General features: G+C 56.3%; 1 protein-coding gene across 3 annotated transcripts in view; it reads left to right on the top strand.

Annotated features, from left to right (window-relative positions):
- The window catches only part of KCNN3 (potassium calcium-activated channel subfamily N member 3), a 142,277-nt gene that overhangs the window by 35,142 nt on the left and 93,211 nt on the right, over positions 1 to 13,924 (top strand). For all 3 annotated transcript variants that reach the window (XM_079761597.1, XM_079761599.1, XM_079761598.1), the window contains exon 2: positions 5,598 to 5,693. In XM_079761597.1, the coding sequence (XP_079617723.1) occupies positions 5,598 to 5,693 (96 nt within the window). The remainder of the gene's footprint in view (positions 1 to 5,597; positions 5,694 to 13,924) is intronic.

The raw sequence follows: 13,924 nt of genomic DNA, 5'->3' as shown, positions 1-13,924 counted from the left end.
GACAGCTTCCCCTGTGTCCCCTGCTCTCAGGTTGCGCAGTCCACGGATGCAGAGGGTCTGAGTGATTCCGCTCTGGGCCACGAGTGACCAAGATAGGATTCTGGTGACTGACTTCTGGGAAGAGCCGGGCTGGCCAGTCACTCTGAGGATGCCAGGAGGTGCCATGGCTGTCCTTACCCGAGGCCGCTGATGCTGAGAGGCTGAGGCTGAGGAAGAGATGAGCAGGAGGGCGAGCGGTGCAGAGAGTGGCTGAGGAGGAGCGATCGTGAGAGAGGCAGCGTGAGAGTGGGGAAGAAGGCAGGGCCTTGGCGCCGCTGTGGAAGCCCAGGTGGAGGGCGGAGCCCCCTCTCCACAGGGAACAGCAACCAGGATGGCGGTCTGAGCTGCCAGGGGCCGAGGGGCTGGTTTTAATTTGCATAACATTAATTAGCAAGAGTGTCTAATTAGGACAAGCATTACCAAGTCACAGTATTAAGCGGATGCTGAGTATCCATCCATTTTGGAGCCTCTCCATGAAATTGAAGGAAAAGCTGACCTCACTAAACAGAAAAGATTTCGAAATCAATCATTTCCCGATTGAATGCACAAAACGTAGCTCTTAATTCAGTAAATACTGACTTTAATGGTATCACCTTTTTCTCTTTTGGGGTTCTAGCCAGTGACAAAAATCATGAATGTGCCACATACGTGCTCACACACACACACACACATGTTGGGGGCCTCAGCGTGGTTGGGGAAGGCCCCTGCACACGCTTCCCCCGGTTAAGATGCTATTTCACTTCTGTTCCGTGCCTCTCAGGACTCTGCCTGCAAGCATAGTTTTCTGTTCTTTTCAAATGTTCCAAGCAATAAAACACATTTAAGACTTCAGTGTCTCTGGGAAGATCTACCGTCATCATTACCGTTCTGGCCAGTCTTTGGAAGCCACGGGCAGGCAGGAGAGCAATTTATACGGCTGGCTCAGGAGCCGGGCGCACGCTCCGTCATTCTGCACCACTTCGGGGGAGGACGGCCCGAGGCAGTCTGAGGGCCTCGCTGCAGACACGGGGGGCCAGGGGGCATGGTGGGGTGTTGGTGGGGGTGTTGGTGTGCGCAGCATGGAACCGGGAGGTAGGCAGATCTGGAGTCATCCCAGCTTCATCAGTCCTGCCTTTGCCATTTGTTGGCACATCCTTGGACAAGTTAATGTCTCGGAGCCTCGGTGTCCTCCTCTGTAAAAGTGGGTTGGCAATGCCCACCTTGCATGGAAAGCCCACCAGTAGTTAGTTCTTTATCACGGATGTTGTCATCGATGAGAAATCACAGATCTGTGAAGGGCTGGCTGATGGCCTGGAGCAGAACAGGGACCACATGAATGGGGGTGTCTTAGGGTTCACCCTCCCACTTGGTGGCACCCCTGATGGCTTATAGCCAGCCTCCACTAGAATGACGGGAATTCACTATGTCACACGGAAACCTAGTTCGTTTGAAGGAAGGGGAGAAGCGTGGTATATAGGAGAAAATCTGGCATAGAGCTAAAATCTGGGCTAGTTGTGTGACCTTGGGAAAGTCATTTTATTTATTTCTCTATTAGTAAAATGGAGACTGTGACCTCGTCTGTAGGGTGTGGACAGAAGTTAAATTGTGTAGTAGGCATCGTCTGGGGCTTGGTACACAGTCAGGACTCAATAAATGTGAGGCAAAAATAAAAGTACTATTACTAAGTAATTTCAGGAAGTACTTCTTTATTTTTTTAAAAATATTTTTATTGATTTCAGAGAGGAAGGGAGAGGGAGAGAGAGATAGAAACATCAATAATGAGAGGGAATCATTGATTGATAGCCTCCTGCACACCTCCTACTGGGTTTGACCCTTGCCTGGAATCGAACCTAGGACCGTTCAGTCCACAGGCCAATGCTCTATCCATTAATCCAAACCAGCTAGGACGCAGGAAGCACTTATTAAACACCTGTATTCAAGCATCAGCGGTGATATGGTATCAATGTGTTTCCTAGACTCTCCATCTCTCCCTGGTAGGAGCGTACAGACGTGTGCTGAGAGTTGAGCACCCTGCCTACCACTTTAGAGCATGATACCGTATTTTCACCATCTTTTTTTTTTTTTTACATTAAAAGTAAAAAATTGAAAACTGATTGGGAATATACCATATATCCAGTTTCGGGGCCTGGGTTTTTCACTTGGTATTACATCCTGAACCTTCCCTCATGTCTTCAAATATTCTCTATAGAAATGCTTTTAGGTGTCTGCATAGTGTTCTGTCACTGGCTATTCTTGAATTTACCTACCCACCCTACTATTTTTGGGCATTGAGGAGTAAATGACTTAAAAATGACTCTTATCTGTTGAGATAGAATTCCTAAGCATTCATGTGTATTAAGGGTGATTATTCTGTTGTTGAAAAGTCCTGAGCTACAGGGGACAGGGGTTGACCAGTTGGCCGTAGGACTCCCAGCCCTGTCCCTCTCTTTTGGCCCTCGGAGGGAGTGAGTGGGGCGGAGCAGGTGCGCCAGGTGCCCCCAGGGCCTAGTGTATGGCAACTAATTAGCCAGCCCCGAGTTGCTGTCATCACCCAAGAACCATATCAATTTCAAGCTTCATTGGAGTTCAGTCAGCAAAGAAAAGATGGTCATGAAATATTTATCCAAAAAGAAAACATTTCCAGTCCAGCCAGAATTATTTGACATGTTTCCCAGCTATTAAGAATGGTTGATGGTCTATTTTTATTGACATGTGATAGAGAATGCAAGGAAATCTGTAAAGTAGCGAGTGTTGCGGCTGACCCACTGCACAGCTCATCTCCCTATGGGGCTGGAGCTGGCCAAGGAGGCTGCACCATTCAAAACCATGGAGCAGGTAGGAGTTGCCTCTTACGTAAAGGCTTCAAGTTGTAGAACAAAAGGAAGAGGCTGAGAGGAGAGGAGACACCATCTGGCCCCCTTCACCTCTTCCTCTAAAGATGATAGAAATAGACTGGGATAACGATTTCAGTTAATTTCTGCCAAAAGAAATAAATTAGAGGTTGAAATGTGCGGCTGATCCCACACCCCTCCCCGGGAGGCTTGATGCTCCCCAGACGCCTTCAGGCTCCTTTGAGAAGAAAGTTATGGTCATTCCTGGCTCAGAAACGTTGTGAGCTATTCCCAGTTGCTTCCTGTAGGGAGTTCTGTCTCACCCTACAACAGCCCGCATGTCCCTGATCTCACTGCCTGATCTTTCAGTCCCATCCAGGCCTGTGGCTTGGTTCATGTTTCGGGCATCAAGGGGTGCTTTCGAAGACCAGAACCTTCTCCAGGACTGGAACTGAGGTCTGTTTTGCTTCGTGCCCGTAATGGGAGCAGCACACCACCAGCCCCCGTACACGTGTGCTGAGTGATGGCTGCAGGCTGCTCTTCATGAACTTGTGGGCCAAGGAAGCGGCTTATGTTTAGATCATTGTCTGGGCAGCGCACAATGGAGACCCTTCCCCACAGCTGGACAACCCCACACGGTGTAGGAAGTCAGCGTTCGTGTATAAGCCACATGGGTAGCGTCTGGTGGGCAGGGCCTCTCTGTAAATATCTTAGAGCATCTAGTACACTGTTGGGCATGTAGTAGTTGCTCAAGAAATGAGAAGTGGTTGAAATGGTCATGAACGAAAGAAACAGTGAATGAATGAGCGATCTCCTTAGTTCTCCCTTGGGTTTCCCAAGTGCTGGTTCTTGCCTGGCATAACGTGGGCCCCAGGAACTGTATCAGATAAATGACTAGTAGATGGACAGACACAGGGGAGGGTTGTTTTCATTCCGTCTCGGCCTGCAGAGGGCGGTGGGAGCGTGGGTTTGGGCGGGACTCTAGTGGTTGCCCTATTGGACAACGCTACCCAACCCTGCAGCCCCCAGCCCCCTGTCACTCTGTCTCTGAAAGCTTTCTTTAAAAAAATTTTTTTAAATTATTGATTTCAGAGAAGAAGGGAAAGGGAGAGAGAAAGAGAAATGGAAACATCAATGATGAGAGAGAATCACTGATTGGCTGCCTCCTGCATGCCCCACACTGGGGATCGAGCCTGCAACCTGGGCATGTGCACTGACCAGGAATTGAACCTTGATTTCCTGGTTCATACGTCGACGCTCAACCCCTGAGCCACGCCAGCCAGGCTCTCTGGAAGCTTTCTGAACAGGGATGTCTCCCTCTCTTGATTCCCCCCTCCCACCCCAGGTGTACTGTACGTTTCACCAGGCAGTTAATCATATCCTACCTTTGAAATACCTTCCATTATGGTCGTAAGCGGTCATGGGGGACACTTCTCAGAGGGCGTTTCTGCTGTTTCCCATTGGAGAGAGGGCCTGAGGGCTTGTGGGAGTGCTCCCCCGGGAGTCAGAGGCCTCGGCTGTGAACTTGGCACAAGCCTCTCTGAGCGTTTGCTGGGGTGTCTGTCAAGTTGGGATAGAGGCCAGGGCCATGGTGAGGATGGATGAGAACGGGTATGTGAAAGCACCTTGTCCACTGTAAGGTGCTTCATGAAATCGGGCGCTGCTCGGACCCCAGCCCTGGGAGCACAGGGGCTGTTTCTTGTGCGGCGTCCATCTCTCGGGACACCCGGGCTCCGGCTTCTCACCTGCTACCTTCGCTCAGGCTGCGCTCCTGTCTTCCTTTGGGCTTTCCAACGCCCAGGAAGGCACGGGGTCGCCCTGCATTTGTAGAGGAAGCAGAGTAAATGGCAGTGGGAGCTGGCCTTGACACAGCCAGGCACCGGTCCAGCCCTTCGCATGCACACACGTCCGTTCTTTTTCACGGCAGCCGCACGAGGGAGGTTGTCCCCCGAGGCTCACGAGGCAGCCGGGCAGCCTGAGGTCACTTAGCTAGTGGCTGTGTCAGGGTTTGGACCAACAGGCTGCCCCCAGAGCTTGTGCTCCCAACCACGGGGGTCCTCTAAGCTCCCCTGGGGCTGGGAGGCTGCAGTGAAGGCCACGTAGCCAACCTGCCTCCCCACCCCCCGCAGGGGGCCCCCTCAGGGCCCTTCTCCTGCCCAGGACCCCTAGTTAGTGGCTCATGTGCTCAGCCCCCTTCTCCCTTCAGTCGCTCTTCTGCCACCCTTGCCTCCCTCCCTGCCCTTGACCTAAAACAGGAGATGGGAGCAGCTGCCATGACAGTCTAATTCATTCCTGACAAAATTCTGCACGGTCAGAGAGAGAGGGACCGCAGGAATCCTCTGGCTCAGGTTTGTTAAGAGAAAAGAGAGGCCTCAGCTGGCAGTGTTGATGCCCAAACCATATCGTAGCAGCACCAAAAAAAAAAAAAAAATTATGTTCAAATGACTTATGAGCACGGAGGCAAAAATTCTAAACAACACATCACACTGACTCTAGTCACATATAACAAAGGTGATCCATCACCCCCAAGCAGCGTTCATCCCAGGGAGGCCGCAATGATTTAGCCCTTGAGGACAGAGGCCGGGCTGGGAGCCGCGGCTGAGATGGCGCGGCTCAGGGCCCAGCCTAAGGCAGTTTCTGGTGACAGTCCCCCCGCTGCCCCCAGGGCTCCCCCTTTACATGGCCTCCGAGTAAAATGGGCCGCCCCATTCCTGGCCCTCGGTAATCCTCTCTCCGTTTCTCCCGCAGGATTCCATGTTTTCGTTGGCCCTGAAATGCCTTATCAGTCTGTCTACCATCATCCTCTTGGGTTTGATCATCGCCTATCACACACGTGAAGTCCAGGTAGGTGCCCTGGGCCCTTACCCGTCAGGCGGTGGCCGTTTCTTTCGGCAGGCTGAGCCTGTCCTCACCCCAAGTCCACCCCCTAAGCAGCTCCTCGGGGGGATCTCATAAGACGGTGTCCAAGATCGTGGCTCTTCCGTTGGTTTGAACGCTCATGGCAGAGGGGACTGGGAGGCTGCCCTGTGGCTTTAGAACATGGCGACGTCATCTTCACTGGGGGATCCCAGAGGCAAACGTGGCTCTGTGATTTAGGGGGCCGTCTGCTTGGAATACGCATTTAGTGCCACGGCACTGTTGGAACATGTAAGCCTCTCTTCATCTGAGAACCCTAGGCGTTGCTTTGACTTCTCACTCTCGCTGGATCCTTTCTGAACTTGAGTCACAGAATCCCCCCAGTGAGACAGACCTGTCTCGTGTCCTCCTACACACACACACACACACACACATATGCACACACACACGTGCGCATACACACACATACACACACGCACACACACGCACACTGCACCGGATACCACCAGGAACCTGCATTTCCATGTGCTGTAGACTTGACCCTGTCCAGGGGGTGCCCAGGAGTGACTTGGCACCCAGAGAAATATTGGCCGGGCCCCTGGGGTGCACTTCCAGGTGGGAACATTGCTCGCCCTGGGCTGGAGAGGGCAGGCAGGAGTGAGCAGATCTGTGGCATCTTCTGTGACTATGGGTCTCCCCCCTCACGGCCCTTCAGGGTGGCCTGCTCTGCGGGACCTGGGCATCCAGGTGTTCTTTGTCCCACATGTGGATCTGGGTATAACCCCGGTCCTTCGGCTGGAGGAGCTCAGATAGATCCACCCCTGGGCAGCAGCAAGAGATCGACAAAGACCAGAACTCGGAGTCAGAACATCTGGGGTCAGGGCTCCGCCATGACCTCTTCTCACGGTGTGTGTGGCCAGCCCCGTGACCTTTCTGGGTTGGAACATGTGAATCTTTCTTCGCCTGGAACACGAGGGCTCGGTTCTGCCTTTTACAGGTTGCAGTGCGGATGGCGTGAGAAGCGTGTGTGAGAATGCTTGGCAACCCGAGTGACCTTTTGCTCACCGTGGTCGGGCCGATGGGCTGCACAGGCAGATGTGGGTGTGAGCGCCTCCCCCCAGGGAAGGGGGCTGCTTTCCTGCTGGACGTCGGGGCTGCTGTGGCTGGCCTGGGCACAGAGGCCCCGGCGCCAGCCCCCCTGGGCAGGGCTCCAGGCTGTCGCTGACCAGATGACTCTGATCCAGAGGATGGGACTGTTTAGTCTCTGGGGGTCACAGGTGCTCAGAGAGATGCTGTGCTCTGCAGGCTGACGGTCCCAGATGCCACCAAGCAGCTTCCCTCCTGGAGCCGGAAGAGGACCGAGCGTGTGGCCTTTCACCCAGACCGTTGTCCAGTCGGCCCCAGGAAGGAGCCGGGAGTGTAGGCAGGAGGGACAGAGGCAGGAACCAAGGAGGACCGGGAGTCCGGCTGGGCTTCCCCACACCAGCCACGGAGCTGGGAGCCCCTCAGCCCCTCTCAGCCCCCACACCCTCATCTGCAGGGTGTCTGTCTGACCATAGGCCACCCTGACCTGTGCGGAAGGTGTCACACAGGCCAAAGAAAATGGCAGAATCGCAAAGGCCCAGCTCAGCCTGCAGCTTGAGGGCGGGGGAGGGAGAGCGGCTCCCAGCCACAGCCCCACCCTCTGGTCCCTGAACCTGACTGCTTCCTCTCCACTCCAGGCTTTGGGATGGGAAGAGCCGGGTGTCCCGCCCCTGACTCTCTCGGGGTCCTAGTTCCCAGCGCAGGGACTGCAGCTTAGCTCTCAGCCCCGATCTGGCCCAGCGGCAGCGGTGACCTCTGCCGTGGCCTGTGGCAGGGCCACGTGGTGACAGGCCAGCACCTCGCTGGGCACCCTTTGTCCCGCCCTCCGCTCACGGCCAGTCTTTGCTTCGTCCTAACGTTGGGCAGTAGGAGATGCGATTTCAGGCGCTCCCCTTGGCCTGGCACTCACAGCTGGGAGAAGCAAAGTGAGATCGGGGGCTGGGGCTCCTGGCTCAGACGCTTCAGCCTGAATGACCGGAGTCCATAACAACTGCTCTGGGCCTCAGTGACCCCTCTGAAGTGGGGGAGCCCTATCGCCCACTTAGCTGATCTCCGAAGAGCCTTGGTCACAGCCGAGAGTACGGAGAGGGCTCTCGCAAAGTGAAAACTTCAGTCCCTTCCCTGCCCCACTGCTCCCAGCTGGGCCTGCTCATGTGCAAGCCGGGCCCAGCAGATGGTCACCGTCATGTCTGCCTGGTGCTGGCAGGGGGCTGGGCTTGCTCTCCACGCTGGCCCCAGCCTGCCTGCACTCAGCTCCGTCGCCCAGCCCCGCATCCGACGTGCCCCACGGTCTCGTGGGAAGTCTCCGGTCTGTGGCTCCCTCTGGGCCTCTGACCTTCCAGTCACGTTCTCTCTGGAGGGGAATGGGAGAGGTTTGGGCCCAGGTTGTCCTGGGGGCTGCGGTGGGGGCAGGGAGGGCTTGCTCCTTCGCCCACACCCACTGTATGCACCTCACCCGGCTGTCCTGTAAGTTTTCGCCCCGTCCTTTTCTCCCCCGCCTCAGGGACTAGGATGCCATCCATCTTTTCATTTCTCGGAACTCACGGTGTCTGACAAAGAGCTGGTGTGTGCAGCGCATGTGTCGAATGAAAGGGTCCTGGGTTCAAGGTACCTGGTTTTAAAAGCAATGTAGACCATTATTTAGCGCTGTGGTCCTGGGCCTCAGTTTCCTTGTCTGTTCATTGGGGCTCCTAAGCCCCCCAATTCTGCAATTCTCTGATTGGGGTGTGGTGCGTGGCCAGCGGGGGACCGGCTTCCGGAGAGAGGGCGGACTGACTGCCGGCTCTTATCCAGAGCGGAGCCCCTGGAAGGCCCCTTCCGTGGGGAACGGCCCGCTGCTGCTCCCCTGGTGTGAGGCGGGGCAGGCGGGGTGTGCTCACTGCCAGGTGCCGGCGGCGGGGTGCTAAGATCTGCTCGGCACTTCGCTCATCCTTACCAGTTGCTGGTCACTTGGCTACATTTTAGCAGGGACCGGATGACCGTCTCTCCACCTCCCCCGACTCTGCCCCAGATGCTCCCCTCCAGCCCCAGGCCCTGGCCCTGCACACAGATGCTGGGGTACCGTCTAGAACAGTATTCCTCTTTGTTAGCTTGGACAACTCGTGTTTTTTTGAGGAAGAAAAATTCGGAAACAGTACTGGGTGACTCCCAACCAAACTCTGGCTTTAAGTCGGAGAGCCGCGGCGTGGCAGGCTCTCAGAGGGGACGGGGGACGCCCCTCCCCATGCATCATGGACCCTTCTGCCTCTGCGGGCCTGCCCACGACAGGGAGTCACTGTCTCTGGCGGGAGGCTGTCCCTCGGTGGGTAGCACGAGGTTTTAGAAGATCTGCCCTCCCACTCAGAGGAAACGGGTTCCCTGGAGCGTCCAGCCGGCTCTGGAACAGGGAAAGGGGCGGCAAAGATGACCGCCGGGCTCTGCTCAGTCTCCTCTTGTCTCGCTGGGGTGGGGCATGGAGCACGCAGCATGGAGATTTCAAAGGCTCAGGCATCTGTTATTCTCCTGCCAGTGTGTCCTGGAAAGAAATGAAAACACACAAAAAACAATGCATTTTTAATTTTTTAAATTGATTTCAGAGAGGAAGGGAGAGGGAGAGAGAGACAGAAACATCAGTGACGAGAGAGAATCATTGATTGGCTGTCTCCTGCGCGCCCCACACGGGATCAAGCCCGCAACCCGGGCATGTGCCCTGATCGGGAATTGAACCGTGACCTCCTGGTTCACAGGTTGATGCTCAGCCACTGAGCCACGCCAGTCAGGCAACAAGGCATTTTTTAAAAATTTACCAAAACGTTGAAAACCTTACTCTCTCTTGGAGAGCCCATGTATCCCTGTGGTTTGGCGACCACCAGCTCCCAGATGGGCCGGGGCAGCCTCCCAGGCGGCAGGCTCACGTTTTCGATGCCATCGGCACATCCCTGGCTCAACGTGTAAAACACGGAACCCTTTTTGCTCCCCAGTACCCTCCCTCCCCCTCCTCTGAGCACCCTTCTGGCTCACTCACTCAATGTCTGCTTGTGAGGGTCTCCTCCGCGGGGAGCGGGGGCAGGAGCCCGGTGCTCGGCGCTAGAAACCCCAACAGCACTTTGCTTCTCCAGCGGGTTGTCAACCTTCGGTGTCTCTCTGGCTCTGACGAGGCCCCTGGTGCCGCCCCGGAGGGCAGAATAGCAGGTGGCGGAGAGCATGGACTTCAGAGGGGTCTGGCTTGGGTTCAAATCCCGCTCGTTGACACATTGTAGTGTGTTATGGCGTGACCTTTAGCAAGTTTCTGAATCCCTCTCCGTCTATTTCCTTCCTGCAAAATGGGACTAAGAATAGTACCCATCACAAAGGGTTGTTGTGCAGATCAGAGGAGATAATATTCACAAAACACCTTCGCTTAGAGGAGGCCGTGTCTGCCTGGCAGGCAGGGCGGGAGGGGTCTCCCGGCAGAAGTCTTGAGATCAGCAACAGCCCTGAGGCGGGAGTTGTGGCAGGCTTTGGGGGCACCTCTGGGACCAGGTCCTGAGCAGGGGGGGCCGGGACTTCAGAAGTCGTTCACACCCTACCCCTGCCTTTGAAAGACCTCGATTCCCAGGCTGATCAGTGCCACGATGGGGGGTTGTCTGTGTTTGGGAGACCGAGGAGTGGAGAGAGAACAGAAGGGAGGTGTGTTTGTCCTCAAGGGAGATGGCCGCCGCCCAAACCTCGGAGGCTGGGGTCTCCACCCTGGTCGGCCGCCGGTAGCCATGTCCTAAGCTTGTCTCTGGCTGGTTGGCTGGTGAGTTTGAATCACCTTCACTGGGTCAGAGATGGGCCAATGGCCAAGGCCTTCTTTGTGAGCGGAACAGATGGGGGCCCCTGAGATCTGGAGACCTCCAGGCAGACGGCCCTGCCAGCCTGCTTGGTCTGAGGACACCAGCCCCTCCACCCAGGCACGCTGCCCGGAGGTGAGGAGGGAGCTCCAGGCACCTAGGGGTGTAGAGATGGACGGGAAAATTCCAGATGGCGGCCGCCGCTGCCATGCTCCCGTCCATCTCCTGCTCCGTCCCCTCTAACGGACCCTCCCCGGACAGATCTCCGCAGACGCAGGAGGCTGGAAACGGGGAGTGTGCTCCAGGGGGCAGTGCCCGGGGGACCACTGTGCGTCGGCGGAGGGCACCTCTCACCCTCCCACCAGCCCGCCTGCAGCTGGTGAGGCTGGAAAGAAAGGAGGCAGGAGAGGGGGTGAGGGGCCGCTCAGCCTTGGCTGCAGCCCCCGCCTGGAGCCCGGACCCCGGAGTCCTTGTCAGATGACCCTTCGCAGGTTTTCCGAGAGGAGGCACGCCCGCCACTGCTCAGTGGCGAGGCCGCCTCCTCACCTTGTCCGGTGCTTCGTATGTTCCGGAGGGTTTTCACGTCTGTTATCAGACCTTTGGGCTGCCGGATGTCGCCTCCCAGACCTTCAGGTTTCGGCAGAGATATTTCCTCCTTGGGGAGCTGTTTCCGGATGCCCCACTCCCTGAGCAAAGCGCCGCCCCTGCCCCTGCATGTCCGTGTGGGACTGCCTCGCTGCCCCTGGCTGTGTCCGTGGTGGGGACCGCGGGAGAGAACGCCTCGCACACAGCAGGAACTCGGTAGGTGGGAACAAATGAATGGATGACAAACCTGGGACAGGCGGGCGCGTTTACCCGCCCCTCGTCGCCGGGGAGACAACGGAGCTGTGGCCGACCGGTCTGGAGGCCCTGGCTTCTGGCCTGTGCTCTTGCCCCATAAGGGCTCTCGGGTCTCGGTGGGCTGTCCCTGCGAGCTGGCCGTGCCCGCGTGGCCCTCCCCGCCACCGTCTCGTCCCCTCTCGTCGGCCAGCCTCAGCCCAGCACCTCTTCACTCGTGGATCTGCTGTTGGCCGTGGCTGGCCGTGGCTGGCCGTGGTTACCACGCCAGCCTGCCAGTCTCTGGGTGACATTTTGGTCTTATTTGCTAAATATTTAAACATGTGGGTTTAACTCTTTCTGCCTCAAAGAGGGCTTCCTGCCCCCCCCCCCCCCCCCGCCCCGTGCCCTTCCTTGTAGGTGTGACGGCTCCTGTGCCGTCACCGGGCCTCGGTGGGCCTGCGTGCAGGCGGTGGCGACGCCGGGCTTCTCCGCGGCCCGCAGAGGCTTTCTGTTCTGTCGCTTGGAAAGGGCATCCTGTGCCATGCTCCTCCACAGGCCGGTGCAGCGTCTGTTAACAGGAGTGGACACCGCCGCCCCGCGTGTCAGACTCGGGAGGGACAGGCCTGGCCCTCGGGGGTCAGCCTGCTGGGGCTTTACTGGCTTCCAGGCGAAGGGGTGCGTGGCCAAGTCCCCTGGAAGCTTCCTTGGCCCCAGGAGTCCAGGGTGTGAGAGGCGTCCTCCGGCCCTGGGAGGAGTCAGTGTTGGTGAATGGGAAGGAGGTGTCTCCTCACTTCCCACTCTCCTCCCCAGAGGCTCAGAGTGGCCCTGGGCGGTGGAATCCATCCTCCCCCCCCCAATGTTGCCTTGGAAACCACACACTGCCCTCGCCCTGGGCCCCGTGAAGTGAGGGGGTGGCACACCTCTCAAGAAGCTTCTGCTCTAATTCGGAGACTCGAGAAATCCCCCTCCCGGCACAGGCAGCCCAGTGAATGAACAGGCTCTGAGGACCAGCCTGTTGCCGGTCCCACCTACTGCCTGTCCTGCCCGCCCCAAAGCCTCTGCCACCTCCCCTGGTACGCGGGGCCTGTGGCCGGTCCGTCCGGGATACCAGTCACCGTGTGAGCTTGGACGAACTTCTCTCTCCACCTCAGTTTTGTCATCTGTAAAGTGGGCAGTTTGGACCAGATTCTCTCAGGGGCCTCTGATTGTGTCCAGGACCCCTCGTCTGAAGGACGCTCAGTGATAAGGAGGGAAAAATGGAGGGAGAGTCGCTGTGAATATTCTGTGCTAACCATGACCAATGCAGTTTGTATTCAGGAAGCCCTTGGGGGCGGGGGCTGTCCAAGCAACCTTGTCCCTTCTCCTAACTGCCTGGCCTCTCTGCCCAGTAAGGGAGTGGGCTGTCCTCTTGATTTAACCTTGAACTTGAAACAGTAAGTAATCAAAAAGAGAGTTCTGTAAAGTTTAAAGAGGTGACTCCTCTTTAAAGACTCTTGTCAATATAAGCTGGTCCGGCATCTTAAAGCTTTTAGGATAATTAAAGTCCATGACCGAATGCCCTTCTTCAGTGCTGAGCTCCAGCCTCCTTCCCTGAATACAGACTCCCAAAGTCGCGGGGGAACAAGCGTCACCTTAGCAGAATATTCCGTCTCCCTGAGGGCCGGTGTAGCCGGCGTGCCTTTTCCTGTCAGTTCATCCTATTCTGCATTGTCGTGGTTACTCTGTAAGCGGTGCTCTTGTCCCCAGGCCAGCAGATCCGATGGGCAGCAGATCGCCTGTGCATGTCGGCCACGGGCTAGCGAGCCCACGGCGGGGGAGGTGTGCTTTGAACGCCCCACGGGGGGTCCGGGGCGCCTGGTGAAGAAACACCAGCTCCCTGATAAGCCCAGGGAGGGCCCCTCTTAGCCATCTTCACGGCCACCCCTGCTGAGCCAACGAAGGGGCTTGTACACACGTCGTCGGAGCTCAGTGATTCCAAATCTGGGCTCCCGATAAGTGGCTCCCTGCGGTTCTGGGAAGTCGGAAGGCACCGCTAAGATGGTTAGTGGAGGATTCTTCACCATTATTATTGCACTGTGCCACCAAGAACGTTTTGATAGTTCTAGTCTGTTCGACAGGAATCCGGTAAAAAGCCATTTTCCTGTGTGTAAGAGAGAAGGTAGCAAAATCACCACTGCTCAACATCTCTCAGGCCCAATCATTGGAAAAGATGCGAATGGTGCTCGGTTTATCTTTGAAGTAAAGAACTCACTACAATTCAGAGTGCCATTCCCATGAGCACGTCCCTAACACAGACCTGTCTGGTGGCGGGATGGGCGCTGGGGTTGTGATCAGTAGACTTGGGGCCAAGTTGTGACTTTGTCATTAAACGGTTTTGTTTTGTTTTGTTTTTAAATTGCGGTAAAATAGACGTAAGATGACATTTACCGTGTTAACCATTTCTTAAGTATACGATTCAGTGGGAGCAAGTAGACCCTGTCTGCGGTGGAGACAGCACCACCGTCCGTCCCAGAATGGACTTGG

This window comes from Cnephaeus nilssonii, assembly GCF_951640355.1.
Source record: "Cnephaeus nilssonii genome assembly, chromosome: 21".
Taxonomy (NCBI): Eukaryota; Metazoa; Chordata; class Mammalia; order Chiroptera; family Vespertilionidae; genus Cnephaeus; species Cnephaeus nilssonii.
Note: the sequence above shows the minus strand (reverse complement) of the source record. Positions and strands in the feature narration are given on the sequence as shown.